The sequence below is a fragment of the Apodemus sylvaticus genome, chromosome 5 (assembly GCF_947179515.1).
Source record: "Apodemus sylvaticus chromosome 5, mApoSyl1.1, whole genome shotgun sequence".
Classification (NCBI taxonomy): domain Eukaryota; kingdom Metazoa; phylum Chordata; class Mammalia; order Rodentia; family Muridae; genus Apodemus; species Apodemus sylvaticus.
Window position 1 is genome coordinate 93,259,556 of NC_067476.1, and position 16,834 is coordinate 93,276,389.

At 35.6% G+C, this 16,834-nt stretch overlaps 1 protein-coding gene across 1 annotated transcript in view; it reads right to left on the reverse strand.

Annotated features, from left to right (window-relative positions):
* Window positions 1-16,834, reverse strand: part of LOC127684876 (uncharacterized) — a 204,288-nt gene that overhangs the window by 115,178 nt on the left and 72,276 nt on the right. The window contains 4 exon segments of the mRNA XM_052181666.1: window positions 1,341-1,388; window positions 9,711-9,779; window positions 15,632-15,698; window positions 15,785-15,813. Of these exon segments, the coding sequence (XP_052037626.1) occupies window positions 1,341-1,388; window positions 9,711-9,779; window positions 15,632-15,698; window positions 15,785-15,813 (213 nt within the window).

Sequence of the window (16,834 nt, forward strand, 5' to 3'; positions counted from 1 at the left end):
GGCTTATGGGACTTTCGGGGAGTGGGGGGCTAGAAAAGGGGAAATCATTTGAAATGTAAATAAAAAATATATCGAATAAAAAAAGACAAAAAACAAAACAAACAAAAAAATCCACAAAAATATGCACTGACCTGATCAGTGAAGATATCCACTCATAGAGCAATAAGGTGTAAAATAACGCTTTGTATACAAACATGCTTAAAACTGTGAGGATTGCATTCCCTGTAACTTTCTAGATTTTATATGAAATTTTATAGTAAAGAATTTTTAGAATTTGGGGAAATCCTAATACAAAATAAGCTTCATTTATAGCTGAAATAAGATCACAATTTTCTGAGTTTTCACAAATAATAAAAACTGGAAATTACTTTCTCCTATCTTTGGACTCAGGGCTACATATAATAAAAGTATGTTTCTGAATGCTATGGAGTATTTAATTTACTTAAATTACCAGACAAATCTGTATCACCTGAAAATGTCTCATTCATGTGGAGGTCCAGGGGTACTGAATTAGGAATTAAATTTTCACAATGTTCCCCAGTAAAGTCCATGACAATCTGAGAAGCCTTAGACTTCCCCACATTCCTTATACAGAATTTTGAATTGTGGAGTCAAACTCACAGGATTCTTTCAGTGTTCCAAGTCACACAGCCTAAGAAACCTGAGGCAATCATCATCACACAGATGGGCTATCTGCGGATCATCACATAGATGGGCTACCTGCTGATCATCACATAGATGGGCTATCTGCTGATCTTTTCCTGATCATTTACTGCTTCTGCTTGTCATTATAAGGAGGGAAAGGCAAATGTGGTTAGAGAGTATTGTGTGGGAGAAGAATAAATGAAAAGAAAAATATTTTTATAAAGTTACCTTAAATTGTTTGCATGTCTCTGTGGGAGTTTGTTCCTGAGCAAAGGTGCGTTCAGAAGCCAGAGGAGTTGGACCTCCTAAGGCTGAATTACAGGCGATTGTTGTCCCCCTGATGCTGGTGCTACAAAAATGGAATTCAGGTCCTTTGGAAGCACAGTATATGCTCTTAAGTGTTGAGTCCAGCTCTATAATTTAGCTTGTGACTGTCCACTTTAAACTGCTATTGAAGCTTCATGATAGTTATAAATTACGATCTAATGTGTCTTATTTCTTACTGGTTTTTTTTTTTTTTTTTAGTGTGTTTGTGTGTATGCGTTTTGTCTTTTGTTTTTTGACATTTAGCCTAGGTTGGCTAGCCTGGAACTCGCTAAATAAATTTGCATATTTATTTTCATAGGCAACTTTTTGGCTAGTAAAGTATATGATGGCCCTTATTCTAAATACCATACCAATAGCATAATCCTTACCTTTCCCTCCTTCATTTAGAATATTTGTTGGTGTTGAAGTTAATCCTAGTGATAATTGAAGAGCATATCTTGGATGAATATGAGTAGAAGTATTCTGATAAAACAATATTAACATAGATCCATGAATTTCAATTACTTGGAATACAAGTTATTTTATTATATTAAAAGAAATTATTCTAGGGCTAGAGAGATGGCTCAGTTGTTAAGAAGGTATACTGCTCCTGCAGAAAGCCCATGTTTGGTTCCCAGAATTCACCTCAGGAAGCCCTTAACTATCTCCAACTTCATCTTCAGTGTTCTCTGAATCAATTTAGGGCACCCACACAAACTTGCATATATCCACACAAATAGAGACACATTTATAATTTGCTTAAAAATAAAAATACACTCTTTTAAAAGGAGTAAAAACATGTACTGTTGGCATGAAAATGTGTATGTTCTCCACATATTTTTAAAATAGTAATTCATTGTCATACATATGCTTCCTAGATGAACTATATATTTAACATCATCAAAAAGACACATTATATACCTACTATGAAATGTAAGAAGGCATGTAGTAACAGTCAGAACATTACATGCTATGCATATTACACAAGATTTTACTTTGGGACACAGAGTATCATTTTTGCAAATCTCATATGAGGATATTTAAAGCTATATTTGTTCATAATAAGTTTACTACAGAATAAAATTACCACAGAAATAAGTAATTACAATGCATATGGAAATAAAAATTTTCAGTCAAAAATAATCAAAATATCATCTACAAAAAAACCTGATGAAATTATAGGTAATCAAGTTTAGAAACTTAACTCAGTCTAAGAAAGGTAAAGATCATGAGTTTTCTCTCATTTTGTTATTTTGTGTTTCTTGATTCTTTGTTGGGCAGGTATGAATTAATGTTTTTAGTTAGAAAATTGCAAGCTGTTGCTAGCTGTTTTTTGGGGTTTTTTTTTTTTTTTAGTGTGTGTGTGTATGTGTTTTGTCTTTTGTTTTTTGACATTTATCCTAGGTTGGCTAGCCTGGAACTCACTATGTAGTAGCCGGGGCTGCTTTTATTTTTTAAATCTTTATTAAAAACTCTAGTGTACATTTTTTCTAACATTTTGTATTAGTATTGATCTGAACCTTTCTGGATCTTTCTTCCCTATGAGGCTCCAAATCACATTTGCATATAGGACATGAAAGTAAAAATGGCCTTCATTTTAGGGAGAGACCAGAGCTGAAAAGAGAGCTGAGTTCTTGGTGGAACTCAGAGTCAGTCCACCATTTTGTAGACACATTCCTGAGTAAGCCAAGGACTGAGGCATAAATAGCACTTACTTGGATTTCTAGTTCTACTACTATTATTGAAAATTTTCTAGCTAGTGGTTATATGAAACAAGTTGATGACAATGATTAGTAACCAAAGCTGAGCACATTTTTTAAATGAGTTAGCCATTGTTAAAAGATACATTCATAGTGTAAATAGTAAAATAATGAGGTTTTAATATATACATAATTGGGTATTAGTTATATCATATATGGCACATATATATCATATATATATAAATGTATATCATATATATAAATGTATCTCATATATATGATATTTATCAAGAACATTTTCTTATCAAAGCAAAAGAAATTTATATATTTGTACAAAATCATCACTTTACAAACAGCAACAAAATTGATTGTATAATTGGTCACAAAACAGGCCTCAACAGATACAGGAATATTGAAATAATTATGTGCACCCTTTCAGATTACCACAGCCTAAGGTTGGTCTTAAGTTCAAACCAAAACAATGGAAAATATACATAAACATGGACATTGACTCATGCTCTACTCAATGATAGCTTGGTCAAGGAAGAAATAATGAAAGAAATTAAAGACTTTTTAGAATTTAATGAAAATGAGGACACATTATACCAAAACTTATGGTACACAATGAAAGCAGTGCTAAGAGGAAAACTCATAGCTCTAAGTGCCTCTAAAAAGAAAACGGAGAGGGCTTACATGAGCAGTTTGACAGGACATCTGAAAGTTCTAGAACAAAAAGAAGCAAATGCACCCAAGAAAAGTAGACTACAGGAAACAATGAAACTAAGGGCCAAAATCAACAAAATAGAAACAAAAGGAACTATACTAAAAATCAACAAAACCAGGAGCTGCTTCTTTGAGAAAATCAGCAAAATAGATAAACTCTTAGCCAGAATAACCAGAGGGCACAGAAGAACTACCAAAATTAGTAAAATCAGAAAAGGGAGACATAACAACAGAAACTATGGAAATTAAAAAATTTGTCAGATCCTACTACAAGAGCTTATACTCAACAAAAGTGGAAAATCTGGATGAAATGGACAATTTTCTAGACACATACCAGGTGCCAACGTTAAAACAGGATCAGATAATCTAAATAGTCCCGTAAGTCTGAGGAAATAGAAGCAGTTGTTACTAGTCTCCCAACAAAAAAGGCAGTACAGATGGGTTTAGTGGGGAATTCTATCAGATCTTCAAAAAAGACCTATCTTCAAACTATTCTACAAAATAGAAACTCAAGGAACACTACCCACTTCATTCTATGAAGCCATAATTACATTTATACCTAAACCAAACAAAGACAAAAAAGGAAAGAGAACTTCAGACCAATTTCCCTAATGAACATGGATGCAAAAATACTCAACAAAATTTTGGCCAACTGAATCCAACAATACGTTGAAACGATACTTCACCACAATCAAGTAAACTTTATCCCAGGGATGCAGGTATGGTTCAATATACTGAAATTCATCAATGTAATCTACTACATCAACTCAAAGAAAAAAAACCACATGGTCATTTCATTAGATGCTGAAAAATGTTTTGACAAAATTCAGCATCCCTTCATCATAAAAGTCTTGGAGAGATCAGGAATTCAAGGCCCATACCTAAACACAGTGAAAGCAATATACAGCGAACCCAGTAGCCAGCATCAAACTGGGGAGAAACTTGAAGCAATCCCACTAAAATTGGGGAACAGACAAGGCTGACCAGTCTCTTTCTATCTATTCAATATAGTACTTAAGTCCTAGCTAGAACAATTAGACAACAAAAGGAGTCAAAGGATTTGCAAAAGGAGCTAAAACCATCCAGTCGAAAAAAAGACAGCATTTTTAACAAATGGTGCTGGATCAACTGGAGGTCAACATGCAGAAAAATGCTAATTGACCCATTCTTATGTCCTTGTTCAAAGCTCGAGTCCAAGTGGATCAAGGACCTTCACACAAAACCAGATACACTGAAGCTTATAGAGGTGAAAGTGGGGCAGAGCCTTGAACACATGGGCACAGGGGAAATTTTCCTGAATAGAACACCAATGGCTTATGCTCTAAGAACAAGAATCTACAAATGGAAACTTATAAAACTGCAAAGCTTCTGTAAGGCAAAGGATATCGTCAATAGGATGAAACAGCAACCAACAGATTGGGAAAAGATCTTTACCAATCCTACATCTGATAGAGGGCTAATACCCAATATATACAAAGTTAGACTCCAGCGAGACAAATAACCCTATTAAAAATGGAGTAACAGGACAGAGAAGTAGGAGAGGGTAGAACAGAGAATGGGCAGAGGGAAGAGGGCTTATGCGACTTTTTGGGAGGGGAAACTGGGAAAGGGAAAATCAATTGGAATGTAAACAAAGAATATAGAAAATAAAAAAAAAATGGGGTATAGAGCTAAGCAGAGAATTCTCAACTGAGGAAACTCAAATGGCTGTGAAGCACCTAAAGAAATGTTTAGCATCCTTAGTTGTGAGGGAAAGGCAAATCAAAGCAACCCTAAGATTCCACCTCACACCAGTCAGAACAGCTAAGATGAAAAACTCACAGGACAGCAGATGCTGGTGAGGATGTAGAAAAAGAGGAATACTTCTCTATTGCTGGTGGGATTGCAAGCTGGTTAAACCACTCTGGAAATCAGTTTGGCAGTTTTCAGAAAATTTGACATAGTACTACCTGAGGACCCAGCTATACCACTCCTGGGCATATACCCATAAGATGCTGCAACATGTAATAAATAAGGACACATGCTCTACTATGTTAATAGCAGCCTTATTTATAATAGTCAGAAGCTGGAAAGAACCTTCAACAAAGGAATGGATGCAGAAAATGTGGTATATCAACACAATGGATTACTATTCAGCTATTAAAATCAATGAATTCATGAAATTCTTAGGCAAATGGATTGAACTAGATAGTGTCATCCTGAGTGAGGTAATCCAATCACAAAAAAACACACACGGTATGTACTCACTGATAAGTGAATATTAGCCCAAAAGCTCAAAATAAACAAGTTACAATTCACAGACCAAAAGAAGCTCAAGAACAAGGAAGACAAACATGGAGGTGCTTTGGTTTTTCTGAGAAAGGGAACAAAATACTCACAGGAGCAATAATGGAGACAAAGTGTGGAGCAGAGACTGAAGGAAAGGCCACTCAGAGACTGTCCTACCTGGGGATTCATCCTATAACCAGTTACCAAACCTGAAACTATTATGCATGTAGGCCAACCAGATGACTCAGGGCTCCAAGGGACTAAGCCAGCAACCAAGTGGTGCACATGGTTCCAGCCAAAATTGTGTCAGAGGAATGCCTTGTAGGGCAACAGTGGGAAGAGAGGTCCTTGGTCCTATGAAGGCTTGATAGATGCCCCAGCATGGGGAAATTGAGGGGTGGGATAGGTGGGAGTGGGTTAAGTGAAGGGGCATAATCTTGGAGGCAGGGGGTGGGAGGATGGGTTGGGGGTTTTCTGGGAAGGGAGAAACCAGGAAAGAGTATAACATTTGAAATGTAAATGAAGAATATATTCAATAATAATAATAAAAAGAATAGAAGCAGATGTATAGACCCATAGCCAAACACTAGGAGTGGAGCTCAGGGAATCCTGTAGAAGAGAGGAAAAAAGGATTATAGGAGCTGGAGGGATAAAGGACATCACACAAACACATCCCACATACTATACTAGGCAGGTCTCATTGGGGCTGTCAGATTGAACCAACAATTAGGGACCCAGTATGAGTCGGTCCTCTGTCATCTACACGTATGCTATGGTTGTGTAGCAAAATGTTCTTGGGCAACTCCTAACAATATAAACAAGTCCTATCTCTGACTCTTCTATCTGCTTTTTATACCCCTTTCCTCCTACTGGGTTGCCTCATCCAGCTTTAATATGAGAGTATGTGCCTAGTCTTATTGTTACTTGTTATGTCATGTTTGCTTGATATTCCTGGGAGGCTCTCTCTTTTCTGAAGGGAAAGTACATCTGCAGGAAACAGAAGGTAGCAGTGTAGGACTGGGAGGAGAGGAGGGATGTTATATGTGAGAGAAGAATAAATGAAAAATAAGGGAACATTATGAGAATAATATTTCACCAGAGTTTGGTTATCTGAAGTCCTACTTACTTGTCCACATTCAATTATAAAGACTTATGTGAATCCCAGATAAGCCTTTTCCTTCTCCTCATGCATGATGCCATTGTTGTGTTCCCCAATCCTGACTCCTTTCAAATGGTTTTTATAATCAGAAATATTTTTGCCTAAATATAGAGTTGCACTTTTACTCTCCACTAAAGAAAACGTTTGATGATTCCATAGGGCCAATATTCTTTGTGTGAAGAATTAAAACCTACTTTCTGATTAGTTGGTTATTTTGTTAAAATTCCACACAGTTGCTCATCGGCTGTGGCCACTGACCTGTCCCTTTGCAGATTTTCAATAGCTAAGCAATATAGTCAAAGTCAAGGAAAGAAAGAAAACACACCTATGACTTCAATCTTCAATGTGATGGTAAATATTAATGTAAAACAATTCAATATCAATGACATAACAATGCCATGGGAATCATTCAACACATATTGCTCCATATTAGATGAATGGAAGAATTTTTACAAAATATATAATCAAATGGTTTCAAACATCTGTGTCATCTGCACGCATCACAAGACATAATATATTCTAATGTTACCTAAGTTCTTTGATAATATTGGCTGATTTCCTCTGGCTAGAGTTTAATCATTTAATGGGATTTTTTATATGTCTTGGTGCAAATGCACCATGTAGTTACACATTTTTCATCATCCTCCCCTTTGGATTTTTATCTCTTCGGTGGTTAACTTAGGGTTAACTGCACAGATCCTTAGATCACTTCACATCTCTTTGTGAACATGCTCTGCAGATATAATTAACTCACAGCATAAAAAGTCTTTTCCATCCAATATTTCATATATGAGTGTGTCCCTCATATAATGTGATGATATATTTATATAATATAATATATGAAATCCCTCAAGATAACATTTTAAAAATTCACTATTTATAAGTAGTCTTCTGTCTTTTTCCCCTTTGTTTTATTTTATTTTATTTTTTTATTTACATTGCAAATGATTTCCCCTTTTCTGGGTCCCCACTTCCCGCAAGTCCCATAAGCCCTCTTCTGTCCCCCTATTCTTCCATCCACCCCTTCCCACTTCCCTGTTCTGGAATTCCCCTATACTCTTGCACTGAGTCTTTCCAGAACCAGGGGCCACTCCTCCATTCTTTTTGGACATCATTTAATTTGTGGATTATGTCTTGGGTATTCAAAGTTTCTAGGCTAATATCCATTTATCAGTGAATGCATACCATGATTGATCTTTTGAGAATGGGTTACCTCACTTAGTATGATGTTCTCCAGCTCCATCCATTTGTCTAAGAATTTCATGAATTCATTGTTTCTAATGGCTGAATAGTACTCCATTTTGTAAATATACCACATTTTTTTGTATCCATTCCTCCATTGAAGGACACCTAGGTTCTTTCCAGCTTCTGGCTACTACAAATAGGGCTGCTATGAACATAGTGGAGCATGTGTCCTTATTGCATGCTGAAGAATCCTCTGGATATATGCCCAGTAGTGGTATAACAGGGTCCTCAGGAAGTGACATGCCCAGTTTTCTGAGGAACCGCCAGAGTGATTTCCAAAGTGGTTGCACCATCTTGCAATCCCATCAGCAGTGGAGGAGTGTTCCTCTTTCTCCACATCCTCGCCAACACCTGCTGTCTCCTGAGTTTTTGACCTTAGCCATTCTGACTGGTGTGAGGTGAAATCTCAGGGTTGTTATGATTTGCATTTCCCTAATGATTAATGATGTTGAACATTTCTTAAAGTGTTTCTCAGCTCTCCAAAGTTCTTCATGTGAAAATTCTTTGTTTAGCTCCATACCCCACTTTTTAATGGGGTTATTTGGTTCTCTGGGTTCTAATTTCTTGAGTTCTACTGTCTAACTGATGCTAGCACAAAAGTAATACAGATTTCTATGCAGTGTTGACTACAACATTTCCCCAAAATTGATTCTATGGATCTAATTATCTAAGCAATTTGTAGGGAAGTACCATATTTAAATCAAGGCTGACTTTGAAGAAAAGAACGTTTAAGGTTCATATTTCAGCTTTGTGTGATGTTATGAGTACTTATTTTGTGTTATTTTGAAGTTAGCTCATAAAATACTCCTTTTTATATTGACAAAATATGATTTAATACAGCTAAAAGAAAGATCTGGGTCTATGGCAGTCAAAAGAGATAAAATTTTAGTTTCTCCTGTGGAAGTCAATAGTCAATGCATAAAACCTTATTAAACATATTCTCAAAAACCCATTCCTCAGAAAAGATTAGCCCTGAGTCATTGAAATAACCATTATAAGGACACTATTCAATATGTATATGATATGCATTCATACTCATATATATTATATACATATTGATATGATGATTGTTCAATAAAAACACCAGCAGATAAATCAGATAATGCTGAACTTGTATGCGAGTTCTTGGTGTTACATGTATATTACATTAGGTTAAAGAAGAGCCAGTGGGACCATTGGAGTAAAGTGATATGGAGTTGCACTTAAGTCCTAAGTGAATTTGCATTCAGTCTTTGGATCCAGGCAATTCTTTGTTCTACCACTTTAACACAAATATCAATTTGTCTCAAATAAATCTTAAATCATTATATAGAAAAAGCGAGCATTAAAATTATTGTTTGTAAAAATGGGGAAACCCATACAAATCTGTCAATGTTTCCAAGTGCTTTGTGATGACAATTTTTCTTACATTTTATACAGAAGTAGAATTCAAGAATAGAAACACAAATGATAATTTTAAATTAATAAAAATTTCCAAGGGAACTTTATGTATAGACTAATATAGATTTTAAGAAGATTAAAGGGACTATAACTTGAAAAATATTTTAAAATTAAATTTTAAATGTTGGACTATTTATTCTAAATACATGTCTAGAACAATATGTCATTTAGACTGTGGTGTGTTCTTTGAAAAAGACATTAAAATAGAAATTAAAATTCAAAATTACTTACAGATGGTTGACTAGCTTCATTGCCATGAAGATTTTCCTTTGTTTTTATTTTTAAATTTGATTCTATAGAAATAAATTAATATTTGTATAGTTAAAATAAAGTTAAATGGCATTTCTAAAATAATATTCTTTAAAGTTAAATTAAGCATTAGTTATTATGAAAAATAAAATTTTATATTCTCATTTTAAAATTAGTTAATCTTAATTTCCATTCAATATTTCTAATAGATGAATAAAAGACACACAGAATACGTGAATTTTATGTAAATCATAAAAGAAATATTTTATATATGTTTTATTCATTTATATATATGGACTTAATACAGATAGATGAACACATCTTCAGAAATAAATGGGAAAGATAACAACTCCAATTTTATTTTGTTCTTTCTGAGGTTTCCAAGAATAAAATAACCAGCTAAAATTAAAGAAACAGGAAATATCAGCATCTAATAAATATTTTGATTTATATTCAGTGCCTTTAGTCAGTAATGGAGTCTTATTTGTTATAGGAGCTATGTAATAGTGAATATCACAAACTATAGTTATTGTATTTCCTAAATTTGGGGATTAACAAATAGTATACTATATAGAGGTAACCCAGACTCAAAAGATGAATCATGGCATGCACTCACTAATAAGTGGACATTAACCTAGAAAACTGGAATATCCAAAACATAATCCACACATCAAATGAGGTACAAGAACGGAGGAGTGGCCCCTTGTTCTGGAAAGACTCAGTGAAGCAGTATAGAACAAAATCAGAACAGGGAAGTGGGAAGGGCTGGGTAGGAAAACAGGGGGAAGGAAGGGGACTGATGGGACTTTTGGGGAGTGGGGGTCCAGAAAAGGGGAAATCATTTGAAATGTAAATAAATATATCAATAAATTAAAAAAAAGAAAAGAAAAGCTCCTATTATATCCTGGAATAGTTAGGGCATAATCTATATAACAATGCAAATATACACTTTATTCAGTTCTATTTGAATTACTTATCTTCTGATTTAGTTTTATTTCTTTTTCATTCATTCTTTTTTATTTGATTTGGTTATTTATTCCAATGTTTCATATATGTTGTTCCCATTACTGATAAACCAGTGGAATGTATATAGGACTTGACATAAAAAGCATACTTCTATTTTAAGTACATAGCACTTCTTGCTCATCTCTAAATCATTAAAATGCCTTTATTAGTGAACAGCTTCTCTTCCCATGAGTTGAGTTTAAATACTTGTAGCACCAAAACTTTTCAAACAACAAAACCATAGTCTTTCATAATTAATCTCATGCACTCCATTAAAAACAAAGATCTAAACATTGGAATAAATTATAAAGAGGCATAAATTCAAAGTAGCTAAGTTCTGACTGTAAACTGTAAATTCATTTTCTTAAACAAGTGTATAATAATTTCATTCTAAATGATACTTCAGTTTGTATTTACATCATTCACATAAAATCCCTGCATCGTGTTTGTGTAAGAAAGTTTAGAGATAAGAGCACTGAACTATTCATACCCTGTAAGGCACATATCCCACTGAAAGTAATGTGCAGTATTTACCTTCTCTGAATTGAACATACTTTGCAACTGATACATCCTTTTGAACATACTCATTTGTTCCCATGGTAGGCTGTATGGATTTAAAATAGGATGTTTAATAACTCTTGCATATTATATATAGTATAAAGTTATAATTCTAGGTAAAATGTAAAAGCTATTACCTTCCAGTCAGCATATTCTTTGGGAGAATCTAAAATATTAAAAACACATGTAATAAATTTAATGTTACTATCACAAATCTCTCTTAATTTCACACGGAGTTAACTATTGAGAAAAAAATATCCCCATTTTGAGCTTATGAATCATTAGGAATCATTACTTTACATTTTCACTTTGGTGGAAATTTGTTTTTCTCCACTTTGGTGGAGATATTTTTTTAGTCTTTTTAGGAACAAAACATTATGGGAGTACATGTGTTTTATTTTTAATCACAGATTGATTTAAAAGTTGGAATTTTCAATGTAAGGCTATAACCCTGATGAGCATCATAAATTACAAAAATGTCTATGACCCAATGAGGCAGTAAAAGAATGAATTTGAGATGATGTCTCAACATAGAAGTTCATGTTCAAGTTACTTAAATTCAACAAATTACATGTTGACATTATTTGCTTTCAACAATTAATGAAAAGGGGAGGCTGTGAATTTTAGAGTAGAGAGTGATTTTAAGGGAGGACGTGGAGGATGCAAAGGGAGGGGGAGATAATGCAGTCATATTATAACCTCAAAAAATAAAGGTGAAAATTTGCAACTGCCAGGAGTGAGGCTGAGGTTGGAACTAGAAAGTCCCAGAGACTTGGGATGAGATGCATGACAAAGGGCATATGAAACCTGAAGTGGCCACCTCCAAAAGCAAGGCAGGACCGCCCAGTGTAGGAATGACAACAACATGCTCACAAAACTTTGGACTTAAAGTTTGTTTTCCAGATCCATCCATTTGTCTAAGAATTTCATGAATTCATTGTTTCTAATGGCTGAATAAGTGCGGTAACACAGTCTCAAAAGATCAATCATGGTATGCACTCACTGATAAGTGGATATTAGCCTAGAAACTTTGAATACCCAAGACATAATCCACATATTAAATGAAGTCCAAAAAGAATGGAGGAGTGGCCCCTGGTTCTGGAAAGACTCAGTGCAACAGTATAAGGGAATACCAGAACAGGGAAGTGGGAAGGGGTAGATGGAGGAACAGGGGAGGGAAGAGGGCTTATGGGATTTGTGGGGAGTGGGGACCGAGTAAAGGGGAACTCATTTGAAATGTAAATAAAAATATATCAATAAAGAAAAAAATTTAAAAAAAAGTTTGTTCTGTCTGGAAGAAATACAGGGACAAAGATGAAGTAGAGACTGAAGAAACAACCAACCAATAACCAGTTCAAATTGGGACTCATCTCATGAGTAGACTCCAATCTTTGACACTATTTATGTTGATCTGTTATGCACAACTATTTCGTGACAGTCTCCACTTAACATCTGAATGAAACAGATGCAAAGACCTACAGCCAAACATTGGAAGGAGGTAGGAACTTTTTTTTTTTGGAGACAAGGTTTCTCTGTGTAGTCCTGGCTGTCCTGGAACTCACTCTGTAGACTAGGCTGGTCTCGAACTCAGAAATCTGCCTGCCTCTGCCTCCCAAGTGCTGGGAGAGATGGGGATGCTTATGGAAGAATTGCAGGAGGGATCAAAACCCTGAAGAGGATAGGAACTCCACAGAAAGACCGAGAGTGAACTAACCTGCACCCTTAGGAGCTCTCAGAGACTGAGCCACCAACCAAAGGGCACACACAGGCTGGACCTAGACACTCGGCACATACATTGCATGCAGGTTGATGTCCATATGGGTACCCCAACGAGTAGGGGCTGTCCATAGGACTGTTGCCTGTCTGTGGAATCCGTTACAAAACAGGGTTGCTGTGTCTAGCCTCAGTGGGAGTGGATCCCCTTAGCCTTGCAGAGACTTGGTGCACCAGGATGGGAGAATATCCAGGGCAATGCACCCTGTCGGAAGGAGAGGGAGAAGGGGGATAGTGGGAGGGATCCTGTGAAGTGGAGCTGGGGAAGAGGGTCAGTGATTGGAATGTAAAAATATAAATAGATAAATAAATTGAGAAGAAAAATTTTAAAAGCTTAAGGTAAAATGGAGCTACATATAGTAACATCTCCCAAATAGAACAGCTACTTAAAATTTCATTCCCCCTCCCCTATTCCCTTCACCTCTGAGATAGTTCCGCCTCTTCTGGCATCCTGCCTCCATGGAACATCAAGTCTCTACAGGATTAGCTACATCCTTTCCCACAGAAGTCAGACAAGGCAGGTCTCTGTTACATATGTGCTGTGGCCTCAGAACAGCCCATGTATGCTTTTTGGTTGACAGCTCAGACTCTGGGAGTTCTAAGTGGTTCAGGTTAGTTGACACTGTTGGCCTTCCTATTGGGTTGCCATCCCCTTCAGTTCCTTCAACCCTTCCCCTAACTCTTCCACAGGTGTTCTTGAACCTCAGTGAACCTCAGTCCAGTTCTTGGTTGTGAGTGTCTGCATCTGTCTGAGTCAGCTGCTGGTGGAGCCTCTCAGAGGAGGGCCATACCAGAAGCATCAGTAACAGTGTCATGTTTTGGTGCCTGCCCATGGAACAGATCCCAAGTCAAACCAGAATCAGTTTTTGTTAAAGAAAGTTGTTTGAGTGACTGGATATTCACATTATTAAACATAGTTTCTTCTCTACATAGAAACATTATTAAATAGTTTCTTCTCTACAGATGTGTACTATTGAAAGGACTGTAAACCTTTCTCTAGCTTCCCCCGTGGGAATCCTGTGCTCAGTTCAATGGCTGGCTGAGAGTGTTCCCCTCTGTATTTGCCATGTATTTGCAGTGCCATAAGAAGAACAACTATATGAGCTACACAGTAGCCTCAGAGCTCCCAGGGACAAAAGTATCAACTGGATAGTACACAATGGTGACTCTAGATGCATAGGCAACAAAGGATGGCTTTGTTGAACATCAAAGGGAGGAGAGGCCCTTGGTCCTGGAAGGGCTCAATGTAGCAGTGTAGGGGAATACCAGGACAGGGAAACGAGAGAGGGCTGATTATGGGATTTTTGGCAAGGGTGGGGGCAACCAGGAAAGAGGAAATCGTTTGAAATGTAAAAGAAGAATGTATCTAATAAAAATAATAAAAATAAAGTATATGTAATAAAAATAAAGTAAATGCTACTAGTATATAAATTTGCATACTCAAAACTAAAAAAAAAAAAAAAAAGAACTGTAATTGCTTCTTCCCTTAAGTTAGAACACTTATTTAGTAAGTGCTTCTCATAGGATATGAGAACATCCTAAAGAGTATTAAAGCATGATTATTTTCTATAGAGTAAACTGTCTGTAGAAAATAATTTAGAAGTAAACACAGCAGGACTAATGCTCATTTGGACACACAGGAGACTGTGTCAGCATGTACTGTACAGGAATTGGTCACATGAGGTTCCAGTCCTGAGAGGCAAAGTGGACATGAGGCATCACCTGCTAAACCAGAAGGTCTCCAATGGATGAGTACTTACCAATAGAAATGTAGTTTTCTCTAATGGAGTCTCTTGGAGAATTCAAGCCATGCTTAAGGTCAGGTCCCAAACCTAGCAGTAGATGGCCAACATGACATGAACTCAGTGGCATTTGTGGAGGTTCTTTGCTTCAGAACCCTTGGTCAGGACTTCTTTTTTTTTTTTTTAACTTTATAGGTCATTGCATTTATATAATATTTTTTAAGGAATTTCTGTGTGTGGGAACATCAATGTCCGTTTGTATCCATATGTGTTTCTTGAGCTTTTATTTTAACTCATTTTCTTTTTTTTTTTTGCTTTGTTCTATTATAGTTTGCCTTATTTTATTATTTTTATCTAATTTTAGATGCCTGTTTATATTCTGATAAGAATAAAAATAATAAGATAAAAAGGGGTATAAATTTGGGTAGGTGAGGATATGGACAGGTTATAGGAAGAGTGAAAGAAAGGGAAATCATAGTCAGAATATATTGTCTAAAGATGTATTTTCAATAAAGAAATCAACTATTTACTGTGACTAAACTTTTAAAAAAGCATATGGATTTTAATATCACCACTTTACAAACTGTATTTGGAACTTTCATATTTATCCTTTTCTTTTATACCACCATAAATGTTCAATAAATATAATTTGAAATTTAAAAGATAATTTAAAAAACACTTTTGAACATAGAAGTAGGCAAAGATATTTATGTTATTAGTTCATTTTTATAAACATCTGGGGATAAAATAAACAAAATAAAATGAGAAGTTTAAATGCTTAGAATACTTGTATCATAATAATAAATTACAGAACTTACCTACACAAGAAGGCTTTACATCTATCGTTGATGAATATGAATCATATCCATTCCTTTCATTGGTAGCCTAGATGAGTTTTGAAATAAAATACTTACTAAAATCTCTCATATAATATAGAAAATAAACAATCTAGAATAAATATGAGCAATTACCTTACACTGAGAATATTGTTCAGGAGAATCTATAAAGCCAAAGAGATATAATCAATTATATATTTATGTTACATACTCTATCATCCCTTCATATGAATACACATTGAAGATTTTATATATATATATACAATTAGACATTTTTGATTGGTAGAGAGAAAAAGTCTCAAATCTTAAGATGAAACCATGATCATAAGATGATATATTAACCATCAAAGAAGAAGCAAAATGATAGTCCTTATATGATTAAATATTTTATAATCAGTCACACTGAAATATCATTCTTCTAACTTATTAAGGAAGGCCAAAGCAGTCATAAGGGCTCAGAGTAATGCAGAAGTTATTTTTTATCAAAGAGAATTTGAGATGATTAGCTAGGTTTTAACTTGCTTAATACTAGTTAGCAGAATGATTTTCTTTCCTACTAGTGGTATGTCCCTCCATGTGTACTTCTTGGTTGGTGGTTTAGTCTCTGGGACCTCTGGGGTCTGGTTGGTTGATATTGTTGTTCCCTGTGCCCATGTGTTTGAGGCTCTTCCCCACTTTCTCTTCTATTAGTTTCAGTGTGTCTGGTTTTATGTGGAGGTCTACTTAGACTTGAGCTTTGTACAAGGAGATAAGAATGAATCAATTTGCATTCTTTTACATACAGGACCTTACAACCCAGGGCCTCTCCTCTTGTTGATGCCCTACAAGGCCATCCTCTGCAACATATGCAACTGGAGCCATGGGTCCTTCCATATGTACTCCTTGGTTGTTGATTTAGTCCCTGGGACCTCTGGGGGGTCTGGTTGGTTGATATTGTTGTTCTTTCTATAGGTTGGCAAATACCTTCAGCTCCTTCACTCTTTTCTCTAACTCCTCCATTGGGGACCATGTGCTCATTCCAATGGTTAGTTAAAGCATTCAACACTGTATTTTTCAGGCACTGGCAGAGCCTTCTCAGGAGACTGTTATATCAGGCTCCAGTCAGCATGTGCCTCTTGGTATCCATTATATTGTCTTTGGAGACTGTGTATGGAACGAATCCCCAGGTAGGGCAGTCTCTGGATA